The sequence below is a fragment of the Acartia tonsa genome, chromosome 9 (genome assembly GCF_053477335.1).
Source record: "Acartia tonsa isolate MP-2025a chromosome 9, ASM5347733v1, whole genome shotgun sequence".
Lineage (NCBI taxonomy): Eukaryota > Metazoa > Arthropoda > Copepoda > Calanoida > Acartiidae > Acartia > Acartia tonsa.
In genome coordinates this window covers 4,502,299-4,526,022 of record NC_137268.1, presented here as the reverse complement: position 1 = coordinate 4,526,022, position 23,724 = coordinate 4,502,299, and the positions used below count along the sequence as shown (strand labels likewise).

At 32.2% G+C, this 23,724-nt stretch overlaps 1 protein-coding gene across 1 annotated transcript in view; it reads right to left on the bottom strand.

Moving 5' to 3' along the window:
- Nucleotides 1-23,724, bottom strand: part of rempA (intraflagellar transport protein rempA) — a 76,229-nt gene that overhangs the window by 25,871 nt on the left and 26,634 nt on the right. The window contains exons 17-34 of the mRNA XM_080172129.1: nucleotides 20,464-20,532; nucleotides 19,444-19,529; nucleotides 18,744-18,849; nucleotides 15,984-16,023; nucleotides 15,331-15,397; nucleotides 14,162-14,220; nucleotides 12,757-12,836; nucleotides 11,954-12,046; nucleotides 11,461-11,506; nucleotides 8,656-8,766; nucleotides 7,741-7,850; nucleotides 6,187-6,260; nucleotides 5,644-5,726; nucleotides 4,790-4,911; nucleotides 4,442-4,503; nucleotides 2,943-3,056; nucleotides 2,267-2,381; nucleotides 222-286 (exon numbers count right to left, since the gene is read on the bottom strand). Of these exons, the coding sequence (XP_080028255.1) occupies nucleotides 222-286; nucleotides 2,267-2,381; nucleotides 2,943-3,056; nucleotides 4,442-4,503; nucleotides 4,790-4,911; nucleotides 5,644-5,726; nucleotides 6,187-6,260; nucleotides 7,741-7,850; nucleotides 8,656-8,766; nucleotides 11,461-11,506; nucleotides 11,954-12,046; nucleotides 12,757-12,836; nucleotides 14,162-14,220; nucleotides 15,331-15,397; nucleotides 15,984-16,023; nucleotides 18,744-18,849; nucleotides 19,444-19,529; nucleotides 20,464-20,532 (1,502 nt within the window). The remainder of the gene's footprint in view (nucleotides 1-221; nucleotides 287-2,266; nucleotides 2,382-2,942; nucleotides 3,057-4,441; nucleotides 4,504-4,789; nucleotides 4,912-5,643; nucleotides 5,727-6,186; nucleotides 6,261-7,740; nucleotides 7,851-8,655; nucleotides 8,767-11,460; nucleotides 11,507-11,953; nucleotides 12,047-12,756; nucleotides 12,837-14,161; nucleotides 14,221-15,330; nucleotides 15,398-15,983; nucleotides 16,024-18,743; nucleotides 18,850-19,443; nucleotides 19,530-20,463; nucleotides 20,533-23,724) is intronic.

Here is a 23,724-nt window from a genome sequence, read left to right as displayed (position 1 = left end):
AATATCCGATGTATTAGAACCAGTTCTCAGTCATATTGAAAAAGCATGTATAGCATCATATTATACACAATTTTCCACAAATATTAAATATCAAAATCATAAAATTAAAACTAGGTTTGTTAGCCAGGGCCGTCGGCCCCTCGGGGCTTCAAAATGGTTTTAGTCTTTTTTTAATTTTAATATCCGCGGAAAGATGTCTATGATAATATTTAGTAATCTACCTGTGAGTTTCAGATCTTTCAAATGTTGGAATTGCAGAATTTAGATCACCCATCGCTTCCAAATGCTAAAGAAAGTTATTTTTAGATTAGATGGCTAAAATAATAAACATAGAGTTATAACCCAGACCACTCCCTTGGCCTAAATGGTATATAGTGACCTTTTTTATCTGCAAGTAAATTGCTTTCTGTTCTTTTGTAGCTGTGTCAATATTTCTCACGCTATTGGCTGATATTGAAAGACCAAATTGAAAGTCGGCATAGGGTCGCCGATCCGTGGGTAGAGTTGCATATAGCATTTCTTTTATTTAATGCTTTAAATGTTATAATCGTAGCAGTCTATAGTGCTCTAGCAAAATGGGGATACATGTCACTGCTTTTGACGTCAGAAAATACCATATACCCAATGTCTTTTCTAGAGGTTTTCGCACCTTTCCTTTTCTTCCCCTCTACTATAACGTCAATAGAATAGGTAGGCCATATGACATATATATCCCCATTTTCCTGTGGCACTAAACACAGCTACATAAAAATCTTAACTAACAACAAAATAGAAAATTATCTTTTCAGTAATTTAGAACTAAATTAATGAGTGGCTGTAAAGCCGACAAATCCATACAAATTATACACTAACATAACTTTTATAATAAAACAAAAATGTCATAGGGAAGCCATATATTGGTACGTTTATTTGGTTTTACGTGTGGGTGTCCAAAAATAAACTTTTCTACAATTTGAGTGTGTTGTGGTACTATGGAGTTGGAGGTGCTCCAATTTGTCAACACACACTTAATCTTTTGTAAGGAATATTTTATTTGCTTTCATATCTCTTGGGGGATGGGGAATCATATCTCGCTAAAAAGCCTTAAAACTGCCTTAAACAATAACAAACTTCCCTGAAATAACATGATGGAAGAATATAATAAATTTATTAACTCTATCAAGATAAGTTATTCTAGGCATAAAATGTCAAAATTATATTATTTTCAAATAAACAAAACTTTGTATCTATATATTATACATGCACGCACTTTTTTGTCATCACAAAAATTTATATATTATATATACAGGGTGTTTTTTTTATTGAGTTAAAAGTATTGCTTAATTTAACCCACTTGCCATTGACAGAAATTAATAATCTATACCTTAATTTCTTCATTGATGTGGGACATTTTGTATGGGAAAAAAATATTTGGCGATTTTCAACAAATTCTGCCTTAAAAACCGGTTTTTTCAAAGTACCTATTTTTGGAAGATTTTTGGATCATGACTAATTTAAAGAGTGTGCAAAAATGGGTACATTTTTAAAAATCAAATTGCGCGGCTTGTGTTAAAAGTAGAAAAATGTTATGCATAGCGTTAGAATCGTCATAAACTCTAGTTTTTAGGTTTTTAAGAACTCTTCCTGTGCTGCGTATAGTTTAGGATCGCTACGTGGTAAAATGTTCCAACTTACTTCAAATTTTTAACATTTCTTACATTTTCCAATGTAGCTTCTATACTACAAATAGCATGAATATGATACATATATTTCCAAAAACTAGAGTTTATGACAATTCTAACGGTATGCATAACATTTTTCTACTATTAACACAAGCCGCGCAATTTGATTTTTAAAAATGTACCCATTTTTGCACACTCTTTAAATTAGTCATGATCCAAAAATCTTCCAAAAATAGGTACTTTGGAAAAACCGGTTTTTAAGGCAGAATTTGTTGAAAATCGCCAAATATTTTTTTCCCATACAAAATGTCCCTTATCAATGAAGAAATTAAGATATAGATTATTAATTTCTGTCAATGGCAAGTGGGTTAAATTAAGCAATACTTTTAACTCAATAAAAAAAAACACCCTGTATATAGTACTTAAAATAACATAAGATATAAAGGTTTAAACCAGATTATCATGTGCTCTAATAATGTGTTACTCCCAGCTGGCTAAAATAACGATACCTCCCATCCTCTCCTACTGAAGGAATAAACTAACCAATAAATGAGGTCCAAATTTTTCTCCTGTCAATATATCCATTTATATTATATATCTATCACCTTAGCATAGTTGTAATAAGTATTTCTGAGATGAATTCTGTCATTATTTTCACAAGTTTCCAGCGCCTTGCTCCATTGTCCACTATCCTGGTACAGCTTGTTCAACATATCATATCTATGAATGGATATATTATTACTTGGATATTACACCAGGTTTTTTTTTCTGTAATAAAGTGACAGTTGCAGTGGGCTAAAATAACGATACTCCCGATTCACCCCCTCCTAATGGATAGAAAAACTGAAAAATAAATGTGTTCCATGTTAGCAACCTAAACTGACGATATATTTTCCCCTAACTATGTCTAATAATATATAAATTATTAATCTTAAATCAATATTTCTAAAAAATGGACATTTTGGTATATGTCTAATTTAGCGGTTACCCCCCTAGAGGCCTGAAGGGAAGTAGCTCTTTATCCCAATTAATCTATAGTTTTAAAAAGAAAGGATGGAAGGGTGCCCAAAATAGTAAACATTCCAAGAGCCTATGAGAAACTACACTTTAAAGGAAAACCACAAAGGGCCTCAAAACTATAGGTAATTTTGTTTATCATAAATGTGACTGTTTTTGCTTTCATCTATATTTCCATCAAATATCTATCATTTCTCCTATCAAAATATTTACTAAACTTTTCATCTATCAATTTATCACTTTTACTAATCTATGTTTGACAACCTTTGAGCCTGAATAAGTATCTGTTCAGCTTCATCTAGCATACCCAGGTGAACCGCTAGGATGGCAGCTTGCACTTCTGGTGGTTCCTGGCTCTTTATAGCTTGTCTCACAGCTCTACAATTATAATTATTAATACCCAGATAAAGAGCCAGGATGGCAGCTTGCACTTCTGGTGGTTCCTGGCTCTTTATAGCTTGTCTCACAGCTCTACAATTATAATTATTAATACCCAGTTGAACTGCCAGGATGGCTGCTTGCACTTCTGGAGGTTCCTGGGTCTTTATAGCTTGTCTCACAGCTCTACAATTATAATTATTAATACCCAGTTGAACTGCCAGGATGGCTGCTTGCACTTCTGGAGGTTCCTGGCTCTTTATAGCTTGTCTCACAGCTCTACAATTATAATTATTAATACCCAGATAAAGAGCCAAGATGGATGCTTGCACTTCTGGTGGTTCCTGGCTCTTTATAGCTTGTCTCACAGCTCTACAATTATAATTATTAATACCCAGATAAAGAGCCAGGATGGCTGCTTGCACTTCTGGTGGTTCCTGGCTCTTTATAGCTTGTCTCACAGCTCTACAATTATAAATATTAATACCCAGATAAAGAGCCAGGATGGCTGCTTGCACTTCTGGAGGTTCCTGGCTCTTTATAGCTTGTCTCACAGCTCTACAATTATAATTATTAATACCCAGATAAAGAGCCAAGATGGATGCTTGCACTTCTGGTGGTTCCTGGCTCTTTATAGCTTGTCTCACAGCTCTACAATTATAATTATTAATACCCAGATAAAGAGCCAGGATGGCTGCTTGCACTTCTGGTGGTTCCTGGCTCTTTATAGCTTGTCTCACAGCTCTACAATTATAAATATTAATACCCAGTTGAACTGCCAGGATGGCTGCTTGCACTTCTGGTGGTTCCTGGCTCTTTATAGCTTGTCTCACAGCTCTACAATTATAAATATTAATACCCAGTTGAACTGCCAGGATGGCTGCTTGCACTTCTGGTGGTTCCTGGCTCTTTATAGCTTGTCTCACAGCTCTACAATTATAATTATTAATACCCAGTTGAACTGCCAGGATGGCTGCTTGCACTTCTGGTGGTTCCTGGGTCTTTATAGCTTGTCTCACAGCTCTTTAATTTTAAATATTAATTTAACAGGTTGTGGTCTAGGCATTATCGTCCAAGGGTTCGGGAAAAGGGCTGTTTAACCCTCTCAAACTTTAAAATCCCCCTTACTATTTTAAAAAATAATAACCTTTGAAACTCATTATTTTAACCCCCTCAAAATAAAATCCAAGATGTCCCTTGGTACAAAGTACAAAGAAATAGAAGTGTTTAATTAAGGGCGTAGCCATTAGTAGTAAATAAGTTTTAGATTCAGCATTTATGGGTATTTTCATCACGAGCGACGGAAAGTTCAAATTGAACAAATAAAATCAAACTTTAATTAGTTTGAGTTAGGGAAGGTAAACTGATTGGAATGTATCAAGTACCTGGCACCAGCTGCATGTCCCATGTTTCCAAGACAAATAACTGCTACATCCAATCTTTTCGTCTACAAATAAAACAATTTTTATTCGGATGATTATAATTAATCAAATGAATTTAAAGCATCCGGAAAGTAGTCTTTTAAAAACCAATAGTTAAATACCTATAAAAATAAATTTTGAAATTTTGAAAAAATGCTAAAACTTGAAACTGAATTGCTACTTATTCCAAGGGCTCGGCAGACAAGCGTCAGCAGTGACTAAGCCTCAAATTTTTTAAATTGTGAAAATTGATTTGCCTGGGACTTACAAGCGGCTGAGGCGCGGCTGTCGAGCCCTGCAGCTATTTCATACCTTAACACACATTCTCGCCATGTTCTCCCAAACTTTTTCAGATTTGATTGCCTTGATTGCTTTGAATGCCTCGTCCATATTGCCAATGCTCAGATAAATAGAGAAATTTACAATAGCATCCTAGTGGTTTTTTAGTTTTCAACAAATCAAATTTTTATTTTTCTGTATTAATTTCATTGGTATCATTAACTAAATTTAAAGGATAACTCTGTCTAGATTTAATATAGAAATCTGTTAAGTGACTCACATAATTATTGGTTAATTATGAAATTAACAATTTTAGTATATAATAAACTAGCGGCTTCGCCCCTAGCCTTTAGGGGCTTTGCCCCAAGAGGTAATTAAAGAAAAAAAATAATTACCTCTGGAGATGCCCCCACAAATTTTAAATAATTTTAAAAAATTGAGGGGGGATTTTTTTCATTTATGGGGGGTTGGGGTTGTCCCACCCCCCAAGAAAATAGCCTAAAACCACCACAGGACCAGTAGGTATATTCCCTGAAGAGTAGAATCCGATCGGTTCAGTGGTTACCGAGATCTTAAGGGACGGACAGACAGACGTACAGACAGACAGACGGACGGACAGACATCATTCTACTTTGTATTATAGATATTTTTTACGAGCAGCTATGCCTTTGTTTTAAGGAGCATAAAGCATCAATAGTATTTAATGAATTAATAATTTAAAAAAAATTAAAATCACAATAACCATTAGTACTTTTAAACCTAAACTACAAGAAACAATATAATATTCATATTACATAACCTTTTCATCTTTTAATATCAATCAATTCATTGGAAAAATTGAACAAAATGTTGGATAATAGTTGGATAATAATGTTAAAAACTTTCCTTTGTTTTCTTGTCACTTTTCTCTAAACCAACAAAATCTTTGATTATCTTCTTGGATATAGGACTACTGAATTCATTTGGATTGCTGAAAAAAATATACACAAACAATTTAAATAATATGGATTCTGTGAAGAAGTATTGAATTGATGAGTATACTGTTTAAGGACATTTTTACATTTGGATTATAGAGATGCTTTGTTTATAACTTTGTACCTAAGTTAAAAAAACAAACAAGTTTTAAATGGATGTACGAACTGTCTGGTGACAATTATAGATTTGCTATGCTTTTTTAATTTTACTAAACTACTACAGGAATCACTATTCAAAGTTTGAAATTAATAGGACAACTCTAGCATCTCTAAAGATAAGAGCTATATGTTACGTGCGGACGGACGTACCGACCTTAATCATAGAAAAGCTTCGCTTTTAACAATGCTGTCCCTTTATGAAAAAAAAAGTATAAATCTTAAAAAATTTGAAATAAAATACTTAAAATATAAATCAAGACTTAAATAAAAAAAGAAATTCATGCATTACACTTTTACCTTAGAAGCAAAAAGTAGTATGGCAATTTCAATCCAATCAGTTTGATATATTCCTCATTCACAGGCGAGACATCCTTAAAAATAATATGAAACAGCTTATAATTTTCATAGAAGATTTATATATGTATTGGGGTGGTTTTAGGCTATTTTCCTGAAATATTGTTAGTTAAACAAAAATCATGATATTTTCTTTCTTTGAATTTATTATTTTGTCGTTAAATTATGTTTAATTGGAAAAATAATTTAGTTAAATATGAATGAATTTAAGGACATTAAATAAATAGAATTAAATTTTAAAAAGAATATATTTCAATAAATATTTCTTGAAAAATCTGCACTTTTGTTTATCATTATTATACTTCATCAATAATCTTAATTTATATTCAAAATAGAAACAAGGATGACAACAACCTTTAGTTTCAAAGCACATATAATGAAAGAAAGACAAACATACAATATGAATTATTGAACAAATGTTCTGTAGAAAGAGAAAGAAAACATAAGAATACAAAAATGTATTTTGATGCATGACATACGGACTGACAGACTAAATAGGTTTTGAAGTATATGTTATTTGAAAGGAGAATCTTCACAAAAAATCATCACTCTATCTGAAATAGTAGTCAAGAAAGTCATATTTGCCCGAAAGCGTTAATGACTCACGGACGGGCAGATGAAATAGATTTTAGAGTAGCTTCGCCACAAGAAAATTGCTTTTTGAATTAACGTACTTTATTCATCTTTTAAGATTAATTTAAATTAAAATGAATTTAGAATATATTAATAAATAAATCTATTTATCTATCTATCTATCTATCTATCTATCTATCTATCTATCTATCTATCTATCTATCTATCTATCTATCTATCTATCTATCTATCTATCTATCTATCTATCTATCTATCTATCTATCTATCTATCTATCTATCTATCTATCTATCTATCTATCTATCTATCTATCTATCTATCTATCTATCTATCTATCTATCTATCTATCTATCTATCTATCTATCTATCTATCTATCTATCTATCTATCTATCTATCTATCTATCTATCTATCTATCTATCTATCTATCTATCTATCTATCTATCTATCTATCTATCTATCTATCTATCTATCTATCTATCTATCTATCTATCTATCTATCTATCTATCTATCTATCTATCTATCTATCTATCTATCTATCTATCTATCTATCTATCTATCTATCTATCTATCTATCTATCTATCTATCTATCTATCTATCTATCTATCTATCTATCTATCTATCTATCTATCTATCTATCTATCTATCTATCTATCTATCTATCTATCTATCTATCTATCTATCTATCTATCTATCTATCTATCTATCTATCTATCTATCTATCTATCTATCTATCTATCTATCTATCTATCTATCTATCTATCTATCTATCTATCTATCTATCTATCTATCTATCTATCTATCTATCTATCTATCTATCTATCTATCTATCTATCTATCTATCTATCTATCTATCTATCTATCTATCTATCTATCTATCTATCTATATATCTATCTATCTTACCTGAACGACTATGCCCCTGTCCTCCAGTATGAACATGGAGACAACAAGACTGGTACACTCGTGCACAGGATTTGCATTCAACTGTGCCCGTACACTTTGTCTGTCTGTACCTAAGTAAAATTTTATTTTATATCTATAATACAAAGTAGAACGATGATTGTCTGTTTGTCTGTCTGTCTGTTTGTTTGTAGCGAAGGATCCCGCTAATTGCTGAACCGATCGGGTTCTCCTTTACAGGTTAGCTTCTCATAGATCAGGAAAGGTTTATAACTATTTTCTTGGGGGGTGGGACACCCTCAACCTCCCCAAAAAATGAAATACCCCCCCCCACAAAAAAAAATTCTTTTTAAAACTAAAATTAAAATAGTGGGGTCGACTACCCCCCCTCAATAGGGGCGAAGCCCCTAGTTATATTCCTAAAGTAGTAAGGTTTTTGACTGAAGCTTAAGATTTCAACTAAACTTATTGAGTTATCTATGTTGGAAAGCTTTACTTAGGTGTTTCGATGACATTAAGCTACTTTAAATTTAGATTTAAGACTTGTGATCATTTTAGGCCATATTTTTTCCTTTCCTTACCAAATACAGAGCCCTTTGATGTTAGGGGCGCAGTCACTAGTTCATAATAAAGTATAATAATAGAGGGGACATGAGCTTTTGACTCTGTCCACAAGGCGGAGACCCTGTCATGGTTTTGCATTGGATCTTTAAATTCAGCTAATAGCGTCACAAATATAAACACAGCCGAGTCCCTACATAAGAACAGAATGCAAAATTGCTAGGAAACGCACAGGATCTTGGGGTGGCCGAATGGAAATTTGGCTGAAAGTTGTTATGCTTATTGGTTGAATAGCTTATTATGTAAGCATTCTATAAGTAGAGCGGCTATGACTGCCGAGCCCTTGTTAAAATTTACCTGGAATCAATTTAGCTTCAGCAACCAGCATCCTTGGTTCCTCAGCATCCCAGGCATGGTTCACTGCTACGCGACCAAATAATTCCACTGATGGTTTCATTCTTCCAGAACCTAAACACAAATAAATATTAAAGATAACTATTATTCCGTTTCAAATTTATAAATAAAATACAGTTGGCATTGATGATATTCAACGAATATTAAAATAAAAATCATAAAAATAATACTAATTGTATCGGGTCTAACAAAACTGGTTTTATTTTCTCATTTTAATATCTGCGGAAATATGTCTTTAAGCGATGCGATAAATAACTATTATCGACTTACTCTAACATAATTTTAATGATGAAGAATGCTAAAAGAAAATTTGATGTTTCTTGTGTTAGTTAATGATTGCCCCGCAGTGTTAGGCAATTGGCCCCGAAAGGTTAAGCCCCCCCCCACCCCCCTAGGGGCTAGAAATAGGAGAAAGGCTACTGTGAAAATACGAAGATACTCCCCTTAAGGGGCGTTGCCACGAAAGGGACTATACCCTTCATTTTTTTTAGTCCATAAGATAGAAATTTGAATTGTTCTTCTAAATTTAGAAATTATTGTAGTTAAAACAAGGATGACAACATCCATAAAAGCGAAGCACTGAAACGATAGGACAAACGGACATTAACACTTATATATTGTCAGAACTAAATAATCAGAATATAAATATATAAGAGTCGAAGCAAAATTCTAAGTAAATTTGGTTAAAAAAATGCTTTATACAGGATAATGTTTATGGACATACCTACATTTTTAGGACTTGATTATAGAGTTGCTTCGCTTATAACATTATACTTTGTTCTCCCAGGAATCAATATACCAAAAATCAGATCAATCGGATGATTTGATCACATAAAAATTTGTTGTTAAAAAAGTAAAAAAATCAACATGTTTAAAACGGACGTACGGACATTTCGGTAATGATTATAGAGTTGCTACGCTTTCTAAATCGTACCTAACTATTAAAGGAATCACCATGCAAAATTTGAAATCGATAGGACAATCCTAACATGCCTAAATTAACGAAAAAAGCTATCCGTTACGGACGTACGGACGGACGTACGGACGGACGGACGGACCGACCCTAATTATAGAAAAGCTTCGCTTTTAAAAAGGACGTTTTCATAAACAAAATATTTTGTGGTTTTAATTTTACAAAATTCTACAAAAAAAACATACGTCAATGTAATTTTAACATGGAAACAACAACAAAACTATTATTTTTGTTGTTATTAAATACAATTTTTATCCCCACGTATTGTAAATATCTAAATTTGGCTGTCTGTACGTCAAATGATTATCAAATTTGAAATTCTTAGTCAAACAACAACAAAAACCAGGGCTTTGCCTCAGCCGCGGAAAAGCCTCAAATTTAAAGTTAGCTGGACAAGTTTTCTAAAAAAATCAGCCTTGCCACGTTATAAAAATGAGGGATTATCCATATATTTTTCAGGGGTTTGCTTTCCCACTTCTCCTCTCATCTCCCTTATTTTTATGACGTCACATGGCTGAATTTTGAGACACTTTAACCAGCTACATTTAAACCTGCTTTTGTGCAAAATAAAAAAACCCCGAAAATACGGATTTACTGTTTAAGAACAGGTTTGGACATCCAACTAAAAATTATTATTTGTAGATTTCACTGGGGCTTAAACTGGCTTTGGCGAGCCCTGACAAAAATTATATAACTTTCATAAAAACAAAATACTTGAAATTTTTTACTGCATCTGCTTTTTTTAGGTTATCATACTGGACTTTATTTTAATTTTTAAAAGCGAAGCTTTTCTATAATAAGGGTTGGTCCGTCCGTACTTTCGTCCGAGATAGATAGCTTTTTTTCGTTAATTTAGGCATGTTAGAATTGTCCTATCGATTTCAAATTTTGCATGATGATTCCTGTAGTAGTTAGGTACGATTTAGAAAGCGTAGAAACTCTATAATCATTACCAGACCAGAATGTCCGTACGTCCATTTTAAACATGTTGATTTTCTACTTTTTTAACAACAAATTTTTATGTGATCTAATTATCCGTTTTTTTGGTATACTAATTCCTAAGACAACGAAGTACAATATTATAAGCAAAGGAACTCTATAATCAAGTCCTAAAAATGTAAGTATGTTTATAAACATTTTTCTGTACAAGCAGTTTTTCAACAAATTTACTTACAATTTTGCTTCGAATCTTATACATTTATATTATGATTATTCAGTTCTGACAATATATAAGTGTTAATGTCTGTTTGTCCTACCATTTCAGTGCTTCGTTTTTATGGATGTTGTCATCCTTTTTATCCAAGAATTTATTTCCTAATAGAGATATTGAAGATTATGAGATGGAAATGTCTAGATAGAGAAAAATCTACCAGTAAAAGATATATTTGGAAAGATGTTAATTGATGACTAACCAAAATTAATAAAACTTCCCACAAAGTGCCTAGCGAGCACAGAAACCACCCTTCCTCGTTTACAGTAGAGTTAGATTTCTTTAATTGTGTGAAACCCTAACTCGGCGGGATGTCACTGCTTTTGGCCTACCTATTTTATTTACATCAGGAAATATCTTTTCTATGGGTTTTTTCTCCCTTCCCTTTCTCTTTTCCTCTACTATGACGTCAATAGAATAGGTAGGCCAAAAGCGGTGACATGTATCACGCTACACTGTGAGGGAATTCGCCTAATACTTTTTTACTCCCTTGACCAATTTAAAGCTTCATTAAGCGACATGCATGAAAAAATTCTTTCATTATATAAGAATTATTTAATTTTACCTCTTTCAGATCTTGCTGAGTTTGGAGGCACACTGTTGGAATCATCCTAGATCAAACACTTTGTTAAAGTCTAGCTAACATAATAAAAAACATATGGTGTAGTATTAATGAAAATATGAGGCAGTTTCCTTATGGCTTCCAACATCATCGTATTATAGACAGCTTTTAGTGGATATTAAAATGAAAGACTATTAAGATTAACACCAGTTTTGTTTGCCCCTGAGTGCCAGCCTAACATAACAAGTATCAATTTCAAGATTTTTATTTTAACATTCGCGAAAACATGTCTGTATTACGATGATAAATATAACTTTCAGCATTGCTAAGAACCAGTTCTAATCCATCGGATATCTATCGGTTTCGAAGCCATACTTAATATATATTTCTATTAAAATTTCGTCAAAATTGTAGAATCACCTATATATAGAAAACATAATTTTCAATTTCATTTGCCTATTGGTGGGCATAATATCAATGCAAATGTCAGATGTACCTGATCATTTTTGCCAGAAGCAAAGTTGAAGAATATAACAGCATCATTCTCTATATCCCAAACATACAGCTTGGGATCTGGAATCAGGCTTGACTGAAAAAATTCGCCATTTTTTAATGGATTTTCTAAAGAAACATTGGAAGATTTTTTTTCTAGATTTCTGTCCAAAAATCTCATTTATAATGTGATAGCAGAAAAAAAACTTTCTATAATTTACTTAACAGCCTAGCCTGTCGGTCATTCAGTCACAAATGCTATGTCATTTTCTTAGCTGCTGGTTAAGTTAGATTGCTGATTTTTTGTAAAGATATCCTTTTCCCAAGAGCATCAATTTTCTGTCAGTCCATCGGTCATCCACAAAAGTCTTTTGTCTTTTTTATTTTATATCTTTATGTCCTTCTGTTTTTTCTCATTTGTTCTATAATTTACTATGTGCGTTTGTCAATACATGATTTTCAATACAAGAACTCATCTGATTTTTGAAATTTTTATTCCTAGCATAAGCGAGGCATAAGCAAATCCTAAAATTGAAAGTATATTTTATTCTATATTTAATCAATTTTGCAACAAATTCATGTACAATTTTATTCAACCTATTAAGTTCTGACACTCTACAGGAGTTATTTTTCGTTTGTCCTTTCTTCTGTATGTAGAGTTTCGTTTTTATGAATGTTGTCATCCTTGTTTACAATAATATAATCGTATTAGTTATTAGGAGGGATATATCAGGAGTAATGTGAACTGGAGTGGAAATTTAAGAGCTTCGCTTTTATAGATATTGTCATACTTGATTAAAGATTCACCTGTGCAATAAGAATGCTGACTTTGGTAGCCGTGGAATTAATCTTGGCTGATATGATCTCTCCAAAATCAGAAATACTTTCTAAAATCAAGAATGATTGATTAAGACCTATACTTTTGTTGATGATCAGAGAAAAATTAAAATTTTCTTAAAAGTAGTGTTTTCCGAAAATAATAAAATTAAAAATTTTAAAATTAAAACCATTTTAAAACCATTAAAAAAGCCAATGCTTGTTATCATTTTATGTTTTTTTTAATATTCGTTGAAAATTGTTGATTGTCTGTAATACGATGCTATACATGATTTTATAGAATTAGATCTAATCAAGCAGCTAGAATTCGGTTTCGAACCCATACTGGAAACATTATATAATATTAGAGAAAATTCAACGTTTGACGTTGCAAGGAATATTATATTCTTTATCATATCACTAAAACGCAAAATGCATTGGAAAAAAGTTTAAAGACTTATATTTTACTTTATTATGCTACTTAAGTCTTCTTAAGGCTTAAATACAAATTATTTTTAAACAGTTCTAAAAATGATATTCTTACGCTTTAGATTGCACAGAGTCAAGCTTTAAATACTTTGAATAGAATAAAAAAATATTCCTTCGTTACATCCCCTACTTCCTCAACCTAGGGACGTCAACGCTTTTTATTTTGAGGGTAGGGGTAAAATGTGGGATTTCAAAGGTTTCAGGGGGGTAATCTAATGTATTTTATTAAATTTAGGTGGGATAAAATGAGGGTTTGGGGGCTAATACCTCTGTAGACCACTACCTTAGGACATCTGTTCTCCAACCCAAAATAAAAAATGTTAAATTAGCGCTTGTATTTATGACTTTGCTCATTCTTGTCTAACTTATTTTTTTCTTGGGATTTAAACATTTTTGATGCAATATAATATACAAACATCTTCGTTTATTTTTATCACATAAAAACATATTGAAATGCATCTACGTGTTTAGATTTCCTAAAATAGACTAAAATTTATCCTTGTTTATCCAAAGGATGTTTTTTTTTCAGCATTGATTCGAATCCAGTTAATTTCCGCTGGATTAGAGCCGGTTCTGTGCCATATTGAAAAGTCATGTATAGTATTGTATTACAGCATATTTTTTTTAAAATGATAAAATAAAATCATAACACTAGTACCTTTTTGTTAGCCCAGTATTTTTACCCGTAGGGTAAACAAACCTGGAATTAATCTTAATTTTTTTTTATTTATTATTTGCGGAAACCGGTTTATAATACAAAGTGATTAATAAATAACAAAAAAATTAAATGATATTGTCATACATATATAATGATATATTTTTAATAAATTTTGTGCAACAAGTGACCATAAACGGCCAACTGACTACTATTTTATAATTGTAGATTAGCTTAGAAACTTATTAGAACCTGGCAAGAATTTTGGATACGCCATAGATTTTGCTTCACGTCGAGACAAATCCCATATCCTAAAATGTATAGAATAGAATTGTAATGGCTACCAAAAATGGCATAAAAATATTGAGTTAAACCTACAAAAAATAATTATATAATATATACATATATTTTTACACCCATTTTGATATTAAGTATTTTAAATAAACGTATATGGGTTAAACATAGAATAGTAGAAAGATTGCAATCCAATTCTATCATTAACAACTAGATCTATTTCTGAAATTTATAAATGTAAGATAAATAATTTTTAAAGACGAAGCTTTTTTATAATTAGGGTCGGTCCATCCGTCCGTACGTATGTCCGTCCGTCCGTCACAGAGAGTTAGCTCTTTTCATCAATTTAGGCATGTTAGAATTGTCCTATCGATTTCAAACTTTGCATGGTGATTCCTGTAGTAGTTAGGTACGATTTAGATTACCAGAATGTTCGTACGTCCATTTTAAACATGTTTTGATTTTTTTTACTTTTTTAACAACAAATTTTTATGTGATCTAATTATCCAATTGATCTGATTTTTCGTATACTGATTCCTGGGACAACAAAGTACAATATTATACGCGAAGCAACTCTATAATCAATTCCTAAAAATGTAAGTATGTCCATAAACATTAACCTGTATCAAGCAATTTTTCAACAAATTTACTTATAATTTTGCTTCGACTCTTATACATTTATATTCTGCTTATTCAGTTCTGACAAAATACAAGTGATAATGTCTGTTTGTCCTACGGTTTCAGTGCTTCGCTTTTATGGATGTTGTCATCCTTGTTTTAGAGCAAAGCTTCTTTTCGTTCCGGACGTTCATAACGGATAGCTTATTTTTCATTTATCAGTTTTTTTGAATCATAATTCCTAGGACAACAGAGTAAAATGTTATGAGCGAAACATAATCAAGTTTTAAAAATGTAAGGATGTCGTTAAACAATTACGTGAAAATGTAAGTTTTTCCTTAGACAGTTTCGTTTATGGGTGCAATTTTATTTATTTACAATTTTGTTATACTTACACTCTACAGGTGTAAATGTTCGTTTGACAAAAAGTCTGATTTTAAAGCTTCTCTTTTATGGTTGTTGTGATTCTGTCCATGTTTAAATTAATAATCAAATAAATGGCAGAAAACCTGATGCATCCATTGATGGTAGCAACGACCAGGAAACTGGCGTTCATATCCATATAGATACCGATTCCTAAACAATTTAATTCTTATTATTTTGTCCTCTGTAATTATAGAACTGTTTCTGGCGGTTTCCCTATCAATTCAAGAGCAGAACCTCACTTCTTATTTTGAAAAAAATGGAGGTTGGGGGGGGGGGTGTTTGTTATCTGATAACTTTGGGTCAAGTTAGGTTTGGTTATATTGTGTATTGGGTAGCTACGCAAACTAGGTTAGGTCCTCTTCAATTGTTTAGCCATAGAATATCCCCCACCTTATTTTTAATGTATTTCAAAATTAAGGGGGGGGGGGGGGTTGGAGTCAATGCTCGATAGTCACTATGAGGACCTAATTCATGAACATTTCAAATATCATATTTTTTTAATAACATAACTTCCCCTAAAGTCATAATAACTTGACGTGCTAATAGGATGAGTCTGTTTATTGGCCAAGGCATTTAATAAAACGCCTTATAAAGGGCCAGGTAAATATAATTAGTAAAGTGCAGTAGGGTTAAGACACGAACCCGAAACCTCCCGGACTGCAAGCAAGCCGCCACATTACAATTTTTGACAATGCAACGTAAAAAACTTTAGAATTTGAAATTAATTAAAGTTTACCTTCACTCTCACCAAGGTTCAAACTTTGTTTGATTGTTCCCTAAAAATGTATATATCTATCATTAGCATTATCCTAGCATTTTTGTTGGTAGCGAAGGATCTCACAAACTGCTGAACCGATATGTTTCTTCTTTACGGTGAAGCCAGATGCAGCAACTATGTACATCCCAAATGATGATAATCAAAATTGACCCAACTGCAGATTAAAATTATTAGTTAAAACGTTTAACACTACAAATCTAAAACTAAAGAATCAAAATTTTGAAACTACTCAAAGAAGCCAACATATAAGATAACTTGTAATAAAACTTTTGGTACAAGTCTAATTTACAGTTAATTGTCTACTCCCTCCCTTGATGCTTTCCAATCATGTCTTGTCGATAATTTATCATGAATTAACAAGGATGGCAACATCCATAAAAGCGAAGCACTGAAACGGTAGGACAAACGGACATTAACACTTGTATAGTGTCTAAACTGAATCATCAGAATATAAAAGTATAAGAGTCGAAGCAAAATTGTAAGTAAATTTGTTGAAAAACTGCTTGATACAGGATAATGTTTATGGACATACTTACGTTTTAAGGGCTTGATTATAGAGTTGCTTCGCTTATAATATTGATCTTTGTTGTCGCAGGAATCAATATACTAAAAATCAGATCAAACGGATAATTAGATCACATAAAAATTTGTTGTTAAAAAGTAGAAAATCACCATGTTTAAAATGGACGTACGGACATTCTGGTAATGATTATAGAGTTGCTACGCTTTCTAAATCGTACCTAACTACTACAGGAATCATCATGCAAAGTTTGAAATCGATAGGACAATTATAACATGCCTAAATTAACGAATAAAAGCTATCTATCTCGGACGGACGTTCGGACGGACGGACGTACGGACCGACCCTAATTATAGAAAAGCTACGCTTTTAAAAATAATAGCACTACCCATTCATATCTTTATAACTAGAAAAATCTACTTTTATAAAACAATAATCGTTTTGTTTGAACTTTCAAAGACCAACACATTGTAAAGGTTATCATTTTTATAAAGAAAATCTAACTTTGTAGCAAAAGTTTATTTTCTTTAATCTTTTTACGCTTTTTATTTATTTCATTTCTTAGTACGTCTTTTGTAATAAAATAAAGCTATATTGTTAATCTTTTATTTTAAGATTTATATGAAAACCAATTGTTTAATAAAACGAATCACAAACATTACGTAATATATATTTTATTTAGAAACCTTGTATCCTAAACGTTTCTGTCTTAAAAGGGACCACAAACGGCCATGACAATTTTACAAAATAATGTACACATCCTTATATAAAAGTAACAGGATGTCTATGAGCAGGGGCGTCCAAGCTTTTTTATTGGGGGGGGGGGGGGTAAAAATATTTTAAAATTCGTTTGGGGGGGGGGGGGGGGTAATCACCCCATTACCCCCCCCCCCTTGGACATCTATGAGTTTATCTTTCTTTGGGTAACGAAGAATTTAACTAACCGTTAGACCAATAAAGTTCTACTTTACGATAAAGTTTCTTATAGGTCCTGAAAATGTTCATAGATATTTCATAACCCAAAAGAATTTTCGCCCCTTTGAAAAAATACTCCCCCCCTCCCCCTCCAAAAAATTAAAGGAACCAATTAGTTTCCTTTTTTTTAAGGGAAGGTTCCAGGATGGTATTAGGCTATTTTAATTTTATTGATATCCATTGGGATGGTTTTAGGCTACTTTTTTGTTCCCTTTCCTACCCTTTAAATACATAATTACTAGATGCTTGTAGTGCAACCGCAATAACTTAATATGGCATAGCAATAGTTATCAAAACGATTTTAGATAAAAACTTAAATGTCTTATGCATTTTCAAGTGACGCAATAACAAAAACATAGTATTTACGTGAGATTTTTGATGATTTTTAAAACCTATTATTATTTAATAATTTAATTATTTTCATTAAAATGTAATACTATAAAGAACAAAACATTGAAAATTTTGAATGAAAGTCTATAGTTTGAAAGGCCTGAAAGCACCATTTGTTATATCAAAACTGAATACAATTATGCATTACATAAATTTGTATATAGAATGGCTATTCCACAATATAAATTTGTTCTTTAGTTTTAGGGCTAGCCGTATTTTTAGTTTAGAATGGATAGGGTCGTGTTATAAGTTATCTTGATGTTCAAATAATAGCCAGATAATTCACGAATCCTTCAAGCAATGCATTACAGTCAGCCAGTTTTGTCTAAAAGTTTGTACCCGTTTATGGGTTAAGGCATTACTGAGACTTGATAACCTCGATCCTGATGTCACATGTTCGAACAAAGTAAATTAACGTTTTTGAGTAATTTTGTTTGATTTACTCTTTCTTGTATGAACTACAGAATTTTCCCAGGGAGGGATGGGTTTATTAAACAAGTCCCCAAAGTTTTATTATTACGTTTTCCTCTTCGTTGGCTCAACAACTTTGAGGACTTTAATTGAATTTTGAAAGATTGGTTCATTAAGTTGAGTGTCCAAACGTTTCAATCCATAATTCAATTCTACAGAAGGGTTAATTTTGCTTATCATAATTGGGGATCTACATCAGTTTATCGCCTATTGTCTTATCCCTGACTTTTACTAGACCTTTGAAAACTCACGTACATTTTATTATATTGTAAAGGTTTAGAAGTATTAGTTGTCATTTACAAAAAAAATTGTTAAATGGAACGATAACCGGAAATTAGAGAAAATGATAAAGAAAGTTCTACCTGAAATGTCCTAATATTGATTTTAAGATTCTCTAAAGTAAGGATACTCTTCTCATGAACAACTACTAGATCTGATTGAACATTGAAGCCTCCTTGCTGTAGAAACCTAGATAATATCTTGTTTAAGCAAACTGGCTGCAATCCTAGCATCTTTTTTTAGAAAAGGGGAAAAGGGAGGCAGAAAAATAACCTGAAAACATTAAAAAGCTTCTATTTAAATATAAAAGAGCGTAATCCCATTTCAAGACCTATGTGAAGCTTTCCTAAAACGGAGATTTAAATCAGTTCAGTATTTGATGAAATATTATTTGCAAATCCTACTAATCGTACTACTTTAAAATAGGATCTAAATAATAAACTTCCATGTTTGTTATTCCGCTTTACATAAGACTCAAAATGTTTTAGGCTAATTTATTTTTAAAAAAGTCTTGGATTGCTTTTTGCTATTATTCAAAGAAATAAACCTGCAACAAAATACATCACAGGACCTATGTGAAAATTATCTAAAATAGATAACCAAATCGGTTTAGTAGTTATTGTGATCTTAAGCTTCAGACAAAATCCTCACTACCATGTATAATAAGGATAGCAGAAAGGTGTCTGTACGGATGATATTAGCATAATATTTAAAGTTAGTTTGATATTAGCATAGCATTTGACTGAATATTACTTCATCTAAAACATTAAAACAAAAAATTACCTTCCATTGTCTTTGAGAATATCATATACAAGCACTCTATGTCCATTCCAAACTGTTACTGTGTCATTAGTTACAAATACTCCTCTATTAATAGTTAATCAATGTTAATAATATTCTATACTATTACTGTGTCATTAGTTACAAATACTCCTCTATTAATAGTTAATCAATGTTAATAATATTCTATACTATTACTGTGTCATTAGTTACAAATACTCCTCTCTTAATAGTTAATCAATGTTAATAATATTCCAAACTGTTACTGTGTCATTAGTTACAAATACTCCTCTATTAATAGTTAATCAATGTTAATAATATTCTATACTATTACTGTGTCATTAGTTACAAATACTCCTCTATTAATAGTTAATTAATGTTAATAATATTCCAAACTGTTACTGTGTCATTAGTTACAAACACTCTCTTTTAATAGTTAATCAATGTTAATAATATTTCAAACTATTACTGTGTCATTAGTTACAAACACTCCTCTATTGATAGTTAATCAATGTTAATAATATTCCAAACTATTACTGTATCATTAGTTACAAACACTCCTCTATTAATAGTTAATCAATGTTAATAATATTCCAAACTATTACTGTGTCATTAGTTACAAATACTCCTCTATTAATAATTAATCAGTGTCAATGCGGGGTAACAATATTGTACATAAATTTGTTGCGAAATTGCGCAAGATACATTTAAAGGATTTAATTATAGAAATACCTTGCTTAACTGTGTTGCCCTAGAAATCATTAGTCAAAAGTCTTTGTCAAAAAAGTAAAAATCATAATGTTTTTTATGAACGAACGAACTTTCTGATAACGATCACATAGTTGCTATGCTTTCTAAATTGTACGTATGTGTTATAGGAATCTTCAAGCTAAGTAAAAAAATAATAGGAAAATTCTATGTAAAATCAACGAAAAGAGCTAACCGTAACGGAAGGACGTATGGACGGACCTACCTTATTAAAGAAAAGATTTGCTTTTGAAAATTATTGATTACTAAATTCCTGATTTGAATATCGCTGGTGAGAAAAGCAGAAGTATCATCCCAACACACTGTCAACATTGTTGGACTTGTCTAAACATATTTGAAAATATTAATTAAATAAAAACAAGGATGACATAATCCATTCAGGGATCTAAAGGGATAAAACAATGGCTGCAAAATTTATACATATCCCCATTGATGGTACACAAAATTACCAATTAGTGGTTGAAACGTGTGGACAGCCTTATGTGACCTCCCTCCCGCCTTATTTCAAAGTAAATCACTTAAAATCATTCTGATCAGATTTACACTCCACTCCTTTGATTAAATTATACAGTGAAAAATATTGTAAATTCTTAAATTGCAAGAAATGTGTGTATTGTTTAAACCATAATGGGGCAAATATGTTAAAACACTTTTTGTTGCAAACATATAAAACAAGAAAGTGTAAAATCATATCAAGAATAGCTCTAGGTATATAGAATAATAGGACACACAGAAAACTGTCCCGAATTTGTATTAATTTTGAGGAACAAGACTCCAGTGACGTCACATTTTTCTTTCCCGAAAAAGGGAAGGGGGGAAGAAAATCTCTTCAAAAGAGATGGGGAAAACCCCCTTTTCTCCCATCTCTTTTTTCTTCCCCCTTCCTTTTTTTTCTTTCCCCCTTCCCTTTTTCGGGAAAGAAAAATATGACGTAACTGGAGTCTTGTTCCTCAAAATTAATACAAATTCGGGACAGTTTTCTGTGTGTCGAATAATAGGATCTCAATCTATATGCGTAATTTAACTGAGCATAGGATATGAATCTCCACGATGGTGAAGCTTCATAAATATGTAGATTCATAGAAAGCTTAAAACTATAACTATTAAATTGTCCTCCCGAAAAATGCCTTTTTTAAATACTAGATAAAAAGTAGTGAGCCAAAATTATTCTCCTTTTCTTAAGTGTCCCTCGCATTCAACAATTTTATTATTATAGTCGGCAAAATAATGCCACGGTCGTAGCGGTTATGCGTTTTGCGTCAGGTTGGAAGAGTGACGCAAATTTCAGACCCCAGATTTGGCGATTTGAGAAAAATTTATCTTTATATTATAGCGAATTAGATAATCTAGCAAGCATCGCTTTTATCTTATAGAGAAAAATAGCAAATCAAATAGCGAAAACTGAGATCTTCACCCTTCCAATATGACGCAAGACGCATGACCGCCACGACTGTGGCATTATTTTGTCCACTATTAATTTTATACAAATGGTTAGTTAAAAGGTTGGGAAGACAAAGCTTTTCAGAAATGAGAAAACAATGTGCATTTTTAAAAGATACTTAAAGGTTTTCAAATGTATGGAAAAATAACTCCCACATATTTGTTCCTACGCTAAGATAATAGTTATTTATCACATTGTATTATAAACAGCTTTCCGCGGATGTAAAAATATACAATCATTGTGTAAAAACCAGTTTTGCTAGCTACGGGATGTCGAAGGCGCTGGCTAACAAAACTGGTTTTAATCTTATGATAGTACATTTTTATATTCGTGGAAAGCTTGATGTCATTATACGATAGGAAACATGGTTTATGGCTTGGAACCGGATCTTATCCAGTGAGTATTAATCGGTTTCGAAGCCATGATGAAAACAATTTCCAACCACTTTTCATTCTGTTCACCATGGACCAACAAAATTATTGTTCCTTTATAATTCACATTGTCTCTCTGTCTGTCTGTCAGTCAGTCCGTAATGCTATAGGGGAAATGTGATTTCTCATCTGATATTCAAGATAGACGGATTTACCAAGCGCCTGTCTATAAGTCACGCTGAAAGATATGATTTTTAAAAATTAGTGAGAAGGTATGAGATTTTTTCTCCAATGTATTTATAATCCTGATTTAAATAAATACTCTTTTAATTTTCTTGTCCATATTCCAATTCATGTCTTTTCCACGCATTTAAGAAGAAGCAAAGCTGTTTATATTCATGTGCTATAAGGACAGGAGAGAGAAAGAAAGAGAGAGAGAGAGAGAGAGAGAGAGAGAGAGAGAGAGAGAGAGAGAGAGAGAGAGAGAGAGAGAGAGAGAGAGAGAGAGAGAGAGAGAGAGAGAGAGAGAGAGAGAGAGAGAGAAAGAGAGAGAGAGATAGAGAAAGAGAGAGATAGATAGATAGAAAGAAAGAAAGAGAGAGAGAGAGAGAGAGAGAGAGAGAGAGAGAGATAGAGAGAGAGAGAAAGAGAGAGAGAGAGAGATAGAGAAAGAGAGAGAGATAGAGAAAGAGAGAGATAGATAGAAAGAGAAGGAGAGAGAGAGAGAGAGAGAGAGAGAGAGAGAGAGAGAGAGATAGAGAGAGAGAAAGAGAGAGAGAGAGATAAGAAATAATAAGAATGTAGGAAGTTTTTTTTATTGTGTATACAAATTTGGTATTGTGGACACAAAATAAAACCACTAATCAAATTTATAAGTACTATCCTTTAAAGATTTGCAAAATTATTAATAATCTGTTTAAACCTTTACTCAAAAGTATCAAATTTGCAAATAAATATAATTTACAAAATTTAAATCGCAGGGAATGGCGAAAAATGGACTCTAATTACCACTGTCCCCAATTTTTTTTAAGGGGGAATAGGGTTGGAACTTGATTGAGTTGAGCATAGAAAACTAGCAGTACCAATCAGGGAGTAAGGGAGGGGACAATGGGCAATTAATTCAATATAAGAGTTATCAAAGAAAGGGCATAAAATCCAGTTTAATCCAATAAATTTGTAGGAAATTATAAAGGGATTGTTAATTGAATAATAGATTTCCATAGCGTCATGTAAAGTGAAATCACAACTTGTTTTTGATGAAATATATTAAGGTTTTTTGGTGTGATTTTTATATTAAAAGATTATTGGACCCGGCCAGCTGCTAGCAAGAATATGAGTATGACTGCCCCTTTTTATTCTGTTTATTTCCCTTGCCCCTTGCCCCACCTCCCTTCTCCCCGTCTGCTACATTCCAAACTAACACAACGAGTGTTTATTTCCCTTGCCCCCACTTCCCTTATCCCTTCTCACCGTCTGCAATATTCAAAACATACATAACGAGTAGCGGCATTCTATGCGCAAGTCCCCAAACTCAGTCAGAAACTGCTAAATTCTTGCACATTCCCTTTAAGCCAGTCCCCAAAGTCTGAGACTCCTAAAAATTGAATATTCGATCCATTGTCCCCTCCCTTACTCCCTGAGTACCAATACTTTAATAAAAACTAACGGCTACACTTCTTCTTCTTTAGGTAAAGAGGATTTTTT